The 10,149-nt window shown below is 37.6% G+C and overlaps 1 protein-coding gene across 1 annotated transcript in view; it reads left to right on the plus strand.

The window, feature by feature from the left end:
* The window catches only part of FAF1 (Fas associated factor 1), a 172,037-nt gene extending 163,055 nt beyond the window's left edge, over positions 1-8,982 (plus strand). Inside the window, exon 19 of the mRNA XM_075759441.1 lies at positions 5,776-8,982. Within this exon, the coding sequence (XP_075615556.1) occupies positions 5,776-5,859 (84 nt within the window). The 3' untranslated portion in view covers positions 5,860-8,982. The remainder of the gene's footprint in view (positions 1-5,775) is intronic.
* Positions 8,983-10,149: the final 1,167 nt, after the last annotated feature.

Here is a 10,149-nt window from a genome sequence, read left to right on the forward strand (position 1 = left end):
TTTTTTTTTTTAAACATCATTAACATCTGGGCTTTTATTTCATTTTGGTGCAAGAATGATTAGTGTTTGTGGGTTTTTAAGCTTTGTTCTACAAACGCGAGGTATTTTTCCCTATTAAAAAATCAAATTTTCATGTAAAATCATGAATTCATGCTGAGCTTTTAAAAAGCACCAGATAGTCCAGACCTCACTATACAAATATAGCAACACTGGGTTTGGGCTTCTCTTTATTATTTACACTGCCCCGCCATTATGCCTAGTATTTTAAAAAGCAGAGGAGAACACAGTTGCTATCTTAATTTACTGTCTAAAAAGTCAAGTAATGCAAGTTAGGTTTATTAAGTCTTCACTGATTGGAATCTGTGCAGCAAATTCTTTTCTGATATAAATTATTTAAGGCAACGAAAATTTACACCATGTAAAGACCGGCGGCACCTCAGGTATCTCAGACAGCTGTACGGCTTTTCTAAGGAAGAGTGGAAAGCATGCTCAAAGTAGAGGATGTAACGTCACAATTTTCTGTTTTATCAACATCTGCTACTTTGTTCAGTAAAAGTATTTTTAAAATATGCTTAATCCAAAATGCTGTTTTGAGAAAAATCGCTTCAGAGAACTAAGATAAGAGCGTGACATATCTGGAGTAAAGCTTTGTACTTGGAACGAGACTAGGAATCTTGTACTAGGACATATTTTTCCTTATTTGCGACAGCTTTCTTCAATTCAGATGTAAATTATCTCCAAGTTTATTCAACTAAACCAGATCTAATTGCATATATTTCTATAAAGTAACCCTACTTTTGTTTGCTGCTCAAGTGGAGCATGTTATCCGTATCAGCCATAGGTATTTCAATAGGTAGAAAGGATTCACTGTATTTGTTTGTGTGTCATTCTGAAAATATAGTTTTTTAAACAGATCTGGTACTTTACCAGGTGTGCCTTTAAGTAATTTCTATTGCATTTATACTTTAGGAGGATTAGGAAAGAGAGTAAAAGAACTCTTTGTCCGTTAGATTCATTAAATGTATTCATGCGTGTGTAAGTGGTATAGAGGCTGTGCTGCTCGGGAATCAGATCCTTGTCCTAGGGTGTAGAGAAAGGTGAAGGGTGTGATATTTACTGCTTGTGTAAGTGTCATAATAATTGTGTATTCGATTCTTTACTTTTAAATGACCTTCCTGGGCATTAAGCCATTTTTTTGTATTTATCTTTTCCCCGCAGAGTTAGGGAGGGTAAGGAACCACACCTTTGAAATGGTAAAAGTGCAGCTGCTCAGGATGTGAATGTGTAATAGAACAGACAGTCAGCAAAGGTGAAGATAAAAATAATACAAAAATTGTTCTAGAAGGAAAAATACTTTGCTACAAAAATGTATTAAAATGTTTAAACTGTTATTAATTTTAATTTTGGGGTCATTAAAAAACCCAAGGAATTTAGACAGAGTAAAGCGTAAGTAGCTACCCCATTCTTGCTGGAGAATTACAAGAGTTAACATTACTGTCTTTTGGTTTTGCACTTCTTAAATCATTCAAAGTGCTGCAGAAGGTCTTCAAACCAGCTAGCTAGTGCTTAGCCAAAATAATTACCACAGAATTCATTTAAACAAATACCTGTTAAAATAATAAACTTCCTGTGCACCAAACCAACATCAGTTGTGTAACGAAGCTCTTGACGTTAAAAGATGGACTCTTGGCTCCAGTGCACCAGAGCGTAAGGTCCCGTACAAGCGTATCCACAGTTGGAAGTAAAGTACTGTTTTACCAGCTGAAACCCCTTGCAGCGAAACATTTCACCGCTCAACAGCAAGATCTCGCACTGACAGAAACACGGCCCTGGTAGCACCCTCTGGTCGTGTTGCTAGAAAGTCTGCCCTGAAGAGAGGGGGGTGTTGAAGTTCCCCTGGAAAGTCACTTGCCCGAAGATGAAAGCTCCCGGGGCACTGTCTGCTTTGGCTTTGGGACAGCCCTGAACGCGCACGTTATCCCGCAGGATTCTGGGAGCTTGAATTTTGGGGATTTTGCTGTCACTCTCTTAGCATCTGGACATTGTGTCCTTCCTCTGCCACCCTTCTCATGATGTAAATTTGGAAAAGCTCAGAGCCTCTTTTTAAGGGGGTTTAGTTTACCTTTCATTATAAAGTACTTACCTTAGCAAAACCACAAAATATATTTTAAAAATACATTCACCTCATCAGCTGGTATCACCATGTGACGTGTGAGTGGACTCAGAATGCGTGTATGTGACTGGTAGAAAGTCAGATATTGTAGGGCTTGAAAATACAGGGAGGTGCTATGCTTTTAGCTTTTGTTAGGTCAGTGCCAAATGCTTGATTTGGTGAATTTTGCGACCTTAATCAAGAAAGGATTGATTTCACCACACAGGTATCCTTGAGTTCAACAGGATCAAATCAGATTCAGTATATAAACACATGCTTAAATGATTTCATGTGTAATTGTCATCAACATACAAAAAAAATCTTTAAATAATAAAGGTGTAGGGGGTTTGGACAATGTGACTTACATAATGTGCAGGACTGTTTTGAAAAGAGCACTGTGCAATGACATCAGAGCAAAGGACTGTCAGCACTGAAGTGGACTCCAGAATTTATCCTAATGGTAATGAAACAAGGTACACAGATTTAAATGTGAAGGTATTGAAATACTTTGTATTATGAAATCATCCACGTAAATGTATGTAAATGAATAAAACTCATTAAAACACTACACTGGACACACCTTTGTGGGCTACAGCTCTTCCAGGGTCCTTTGATCTCTATTCTATATCATTCTTTGGTTTCTAACTCTGTTTTAAAATCCTGTAAGTTAAAAAGCATCTTAGGTCTTATATTTCATATATTTACAAGAGAAACCATTTCTTTTGGTAGGAGGTGTGTTCACTATAATAAGGCTTCTATTCTTTGTAGTAAACAACATATTTACAAACCACAAATAACAAAGTAGAAGCTGCAGAAGGGTTATGGTGTGATAATTAAGTACAATGGCGACCCATATGAACAGAAAATGCCAAGGAGCTAAAACAAAGCAACAACAGCTTTGTTTGTTGACAGATGTAGGAGCCATATTGTTAGTTAATTGGGTAATGGTGTAAACATTTGCAAACTCTGCTGTCCCTCAGTGAATTAAGCAGCACACTGAAATTATGGGGAAAAGCTGCGCAGTCCTTTTGCTGCAGGTACTCCACAATGCTGTCAGCTAACCTGCCGAGTATGAAGGAACTGAGTGAGGGACATCACGCGTTGTTGTTATTTAAGGTACTTGAAGTTTGCAAACCTTAGAGTTTAGACTAGGGATATGCATCTTGAATTAAACTCAAGTGAATAATTGTCTTCATATGGTTACAGTCTGGAAGATTGTGTTCATTGCCTAGGCTGGCTTGTCAGATTTTTTTCCCCAATGCAGAAGAGACTTGTTCTGTCCTTCCCAGCTTTGTCTTGCAAAAAGAGCTTGCAAGATTTGAAAATAGAGAGGTTTAATTAGATACTGGCTTGAACTGAAAAGGAGGAAAACTGCTTCTCTCAGGTGCACAATGCCTCGTGTGCTGTGAATTGCAGACACCCCTATTTACCTCCCTTTCTGTGCCCATGTGCAATAATGGACTGTAGCTGAATACCAAAACATTAAAAAATGCAACAAGATACTTAATTAGCATACTTCTGTAACCACAAACTTAAATGCACTACTTTGGCTGTTTTTTACATAGCAGGTTTGCTTTCTAAGATAATAACCTTTCAATAATTTAAGCAGCATCTGTGCAGGAATGCATAATTGGACTGTAGATAATGGGAATCTAAAATTGAGTCTGGTTTTTATAAATTATTTTTCTCTGCAGACATTTAGCAATAGCTCACCATAGTACATGAAGTTTAAGAAAATATGTTCTTGCTTTGGGAATCAAAATAATGCATTTGGGTTTTGGGGGTTTGGAGGTTTTTTAAATTCTGTTGCAGTCAGAGAGGCAAAATTACATTGATTTCAATGGATTCAGGAAATTATAAGCTTTTAATATTTGTTTAAATAATTAATCTTCTGTAATTATCCAATAAAACAATGGAAATACAAATGTATTTTAAGTTTGCCTGATTTGGGGGGGGGAGGGAGAAGAGGAGCAATACTGGTTTTGTTAATTGGTACCAGGGTTAGTAAGTTAGGCTTTTAAGAAGAAAATATATTTAGTGCTTCTTACATTAATTAATAGTATTTGGTTTGCTTGACACTTAATGTTTTAAAAAAATAATTTTAGAAAGCAGTGCCATGGTATGATCATAGATAAATTTAATTTTGGAAAAAATGTTTATCAGTATGTATTTGCATTTATACCTCTAAGACTAATTATCTATTATTCACAAGCAAACTTCTGGTAACTAGTGTGTTCACACAGCAAAAGAAATTAAAACAGAATTACCAGGTGAAATAAGTAAAAAATGGAAGTGAAATATTTCAGAAAATGCTAAGGTTAAAAGAAATAACGTTATCTTTCTATGTGAAGCTTTGCAGTAGTCTTCTGAAGGATGTTACAGCATTGGCATGTAAACGTGAATGTCTGAAGGACATTAGGACCCTTGTCTTCGTTATTTTGTCTATAGAAATAATTATATTGTGTTCAAATTTCTTTTCATATAAGAGATTTACCCTATAGGCAGCAGTCTAGCTTCTAAGTAGAATCCTCAACACAAAAGTTTCTTGCTGACTATAAACTGAGAATTGCTTATGTGGCTTAAGTGAAGGTGGGTAATGGGATGCTGAGGATGGTGAGCAGCTTGCAGGGCTTGGTGCTAAGATCCAGATGCTGAGGAATTTTGGCAGTAGTGGCGCAGATAGCGCCTGTATCGTTATTTTCCAAATTGCATGGCATTTAACTCTTACTGGAATTCTCCTGTATGCCCACCTGCACAAGTGATTGCCTAAATACCTTTACAAATCCAACGAGGAGTCGGGATTCCAGGGAACAATTCTATAATACAAATGCACACACGTAAATGTCTACACAAATTATATATAGACACATAGTACTTATAATGGGCAGACGGCTATATACACACACATGCACAGTAAGCGTACACTTCCATAGCTGGGTTGAGATGCAGTTTCACCATACGGTGAGCTGATTTAGCATCTCGCTCCCACTGGGAGGAGGAGGACCCTGCCTCTCCCTTCTGCTGACTGCTTGGTGCTTTTGCTACTTACCTCGCCCTGGATTTGGTGTTGACAGGACTGGCGCGCTCACCGGTTAAACTCACTAGCATGACAGAAAAACAACCAAACAAATAAAAGTGGACTGTTTTCTCCCAGCCTAGGTTTGCTGAGGTGGCTGATAAGTATCAAAGTGAATGAAAGTTAGGTGCTTCACCATGTGACTTGGAGGAGGAAAATAAAGGCAGAATAAGTTTCCCCTTTCAATGGGAATACTTATCTGGGACTATAGTTTTATTTTTCATCTTAACTCCTGTGTTCTAGTAATCCTTCCAAAAAATCTTAACTTTGACAAAAACAGATATATTCACTCATTGGTTTATGGTAGAAAACCAGACCTTGGAATTAATCTTGTGGATTCTGTTTATTATTATTATGTTTATTGTTCTTACATAATAATAAAAATACCACCACCACAAAAAATACAATATATATTTCTTAATCTACATCCTGGGAATTCACACTCTTCAGTTATCACTCAAAAACCTCCCCAGTGAAAATCTGCCGTGTGAAGATACAGTTCCAAAAAAGTCTACTTAGACGTATCTCCTTGTTCTTGTCTTTACAGGTGACCCAGCTGGATCCAAATAAATCGTTACTGGAGGTAAAACTGTATCCTCAAGAAACCCTTTTCCTAGAGGCAAAAGAATAGATCAGACAAGATTGTAGGACTAATCATCCTTTGACAAGCCAGAGGCACAGCATCGAAAGGAAGACTTCTGTCAACGCCACCTTGTACTATCATCCAACTCAATTCAGTGTCACAACTTCGCCTCTTGCAAGAATCCTGAAAAACTGAAAAAACATAGCTACTTAGCTACTTAAAGTTTCATGAGTATATGTTTCCAACCTCATTTAAATGAGCAGAGGATAAAATTCTGCTATGAACACTGAACATTATGACTCTGTTGCTCACTTATCATCCAGCTTTTGTTATAATTAATGCACTGTTAAAATGTGAGTGATTGTTAAGTAGAATTTTTACTCCTCAAATGCCCCTTTTTCACCAAGAAATCTTGGACATTTCTGCCTGTACTTTTGACACTAGAATGCTGTATATTTGATATCTCGCTGAGCCAGTGCTCTCATATATATGCATTTTATTTCTGTGTTTGAATTTCTACTTTGTCAACTAATTTAAAAAGGCAGAAAAAATTAACGGGACATTCTCAGCCATGGAAATTTAACAGTATTATAGTAGAAAGCATATAATTTTTGTTAGTACTTTCTGACTTCTTTGATAAGATGTAAGGTTTTGTTTGAAGAATATAGTTTGACATATATGCGAGATATTTATTTACTGGTTCTGCTTTGGGTCTCAGTTCTGATTCAGTTTAGGAAGTATTTTCCATTACATTGCAGTGTGTGAAACTGCTTATTGCATGATGTGAATATTTAAATGACATTAGAAATGGCCAGTACCAGAAACCTGGTACTTGCCAACACTTCAGGAATCAGCTGATATTGAATATCAGCTGTTAAAAACCTTTCAAATACCAGATACAAAAGTTCTTTATTTCTCATTGTGAAAGAAAGGGCAGTTCCCATTTTAGCAGTTTTCCTTCATTCTGGCCCTTGTTTGTATCCTCTTACTCTGCTGTTTTAAAGCACCTTGTTTGTTTCATCAAACAATGAGCATCTGAAGAGGTGGTGTAATAAGAAATCTGCCTTATTATTGCACACTTTGGACATTTTAACAATAGATTACTGATCCCGTCTCAAATTAAAGAAATCCTAGTTCTCATGTCTGAAATGTATGCACCAACTACCTGCTATCTGATGTAGAAAAAATCTGGTACTTTAAATTTCTCAACCATAGAATGAGCATACTGAGTCTAAGACCATAACGTACACTTGATGCCAAACCTGCATCAAAACTGGTTTGGTGGTTTTTTGTTGGTTTTTTTTTTTCTTTTTTTAATCTGTGGGCTTACAGGATAGTGCACAATAGCACTACAGAATCGTCATCTGCTAATCAAACTTTTTTTTATTATTATTAAAAGCCTGGCACATTGTTTTCCACATATGTTTATATGTAATTCATAGCGTTTATCGTAGCAAAATGAGTTCTGATTTGAAAATTTTATACTAAGCAAAAATCAATTGCACACATCTGTTAGTCTTTCTTTTTTCTTTGGAAGGATGGTGATATAAAACTAAATGTATGCCTATTAGTAGGGTGTTAGTGAAGCTGATATATTGTTACCTTTACCAAAAATGCAAATTTCTGAGCGGGGAAAGCCTTATTCTACCTTTTGTAATTCTGTAATTAGTGAGTGCAACATCAGACACTTTTAGAAGTGAAGTATCTATGACAAACAAAAGGTTTGGAAGTGTAAGCAAATTCTAATCATTTGCAGTTCACAAATAAAAGGATTCACAGCCAATAGAAAGACAAATGTATGTGTAATGGAAAGCTGAATGCAGACACTTCATTCTGAACTTTTGTTTTCTTACCAAAAAAAAAAAAATCCACTATGTTTATTAAATAAGAAATTAACATAGGTTGCAAATTGGGGTGATGCTGTTTCTACAAACAATCACAGTAACACATACAGCAAGATTTTAAAGTGATACATATCTTTTTTTTTCAGATTAGCTCTTCCTTCTAAGCTGGCTATTGAGGAAAGGAATTGCTGAAATACTACTACACAAAGCGAAGCGACCTTTCAGCTAACTTGTTTATATTAATCTGTTCTGTTTGACTTTTGTTTGGTCTCATCAGGCTGTTTTCCCTCATTCAACTTTATTTCTGTATTTTGACTATATATTCTTTACTTTGATACTAGTTTCATAAAGTTATTAAATGTGGCTTGAATATTTGTTGAACTTGTTGAAGTCAGCGTTCCCAGGGTTTGTTGGGCCTTTTTTTTCCTAAACTCTATTATTATTTTTTCCTCATTTTGTTCGTATCGCAAAATACACTGTCATTATCAAAACGCTCTGGTAGTAATTAACTGGAAGTGTTCAAAGTGGTGGCATTACTGCCCTCTGATATAAAGATATCAAGATCGGTATACAGGGATCATTCTGCCACAACGTAAACAAGTGTATCACTCTTTAAATAAAACATTTATGGTTTTGGTCCTTAAATACTTTGGGCCTGATTTCAAGAAGCAACCGTCTAGAGTCACCTTTCCAAATTACACCCTCAATGCAAACCAATCCCTGTGTAGAAACATTAATATTCTATGCCATCATTTTCTGCTCTCCTAAACCATGGCATTCACGTCACATGCTCTGCTGACATGGTTAATCCGCTAGTCAGTCTACAGACTAATTTTGTAATTCAGTATTACCCTAAAACCATAACACTTGCTACAGAGCATATCCCTGATTCTACCTGTTTATCTTCAGGTTCTTCACATTAATGCCTTATCATTAATGTGATTAATGCATTAGTTTTAAGTCTTAAGGAATTACTGTTAATGAACGGAATCCTGTACGATGTGTCGGCTTTCGTTACTGGCCTTCAGAGCATTGCGGTGAAGGTGGGGCGTGCTCTGGCTTTTGAGGAAACTTCCTGCCTATTGATATTGTGTTTAAAATCATTATTAGAGAATATGCAGAAAACAAGTGTTTGCTCTGTATTCTCTGCATACACACTCTTAAATTTCGCGAGAGTGCTGAGAGTGTTTCTAATGGAGCTATGTTGGGGGTTTTGTTTATTCTTTTTAATGTAGCAGAAAAGGACTTTGGCTTTCGTAAACTGTACCTACTCAGTGACATTAGAAACTTAAAATAAATTTTCAATTACAGTAGTATTTCTACTAAACAGTGATATGATTTCACTCTTCCATATGTGGGGACAAACCAAATCGCCATGACCCAGACTCACAGAAGGACCGAAGCACTTCATTATCCAGTTATCATTGGATATACATCCATTATTCATGTCCAGACTTCCTAAACAATGCACAGGAAGATTTAGATGCCTTAAAACTGTGTCCACAACAAGCAAAAAACCCACAAGTAGGTCTCCAAACAAAGCAAAGCAAAACCCCCACGTGTGAAGAGTCGCTACCAGCCAGAACCAGAAAGTGGTTAGAGCGGTCAGCAGGAAATGCTAAAGATGAAGCTGCCTTGTGCACGCCTTTCCTCACGGGAGCTAAGGCTTCCCAGGGCGCCTCTTCCCACTCAGGGTTCACAGCACTGAGACTGTACATCAAGGTAAGCAGCAAGTCCTTTCTCCCAACAGCTGACAAAGCACAGGATACGTTTTTATTTCCAAATAGTGATGGTGGCCTTCTGGGTCTCGCCTGCAGTTTTCACTGAATTTTCCTTTACACTGACGTTTTCCCATACTGTGAGTCCTATGGGCCTGAGGAGAAACAAGTTCCTAAGTCAGACATTTCAGACGACTACTTCAACACTGCCATCGTACAGGCCGCTCTTAATGCGTGTACTTGATGAGAGTACTGACGGCACTCTGCTGTCAAAGCCGTTGGACTGCCAAAGCACACAGAATTCTTTCAGCTTGTTGAGAGGGAAGGTGCAAGCAGGAGCGCCAGTCTTCAGGCGAGCAGCTGGGCCGCCTGCCTGGGCCGAGCCCTCCAGCCCTTCCCAGTGACTCTGCTGCAGCCACTGGTCTTTTCTGACAAACGCCCTAGGAGGAGAGACTGAATGTTGATTCTGCACCCTAGTTAAATTTTCTTATTCTACTTGTATAAAAGAGAAGGCAACAGCAGTAGCCTTAATTTTTTTTTTTTCTGGACAGGTCAGGAAAGCAAGCAGGAAACTACTGTGTATTGTACACAGCGTGACCCGTTGTTCACTACCTGACACCATCTCCTCACAGATGACAGAGAGGGAGGAATACGAAATTCAGCACTAGTCAGGATCCAGGCAGTTTTATGCTCGGTCTGGCATAGATCTCCAGCGCTGCCAGAAGAGCCGCCTCTGCCTCCGCCTTGCACTGGGACTAGGCAAACTAATCTAGTTA

Source organism: Balearica regulorum, chromosome 8 (genome assembly GCF_011004875.1).
Source record: "Balearica regulorum gibbericeps isolate bBalReg1 chromosome 8, bBalReg1.pri, whole genome shotgun sequence".
Taxonomy (NCBI): Eukaryota; Metazoa; Chordata; class Aves; order Gruiformes; family Gruidae; genus Balearica; species Balearica regulorum.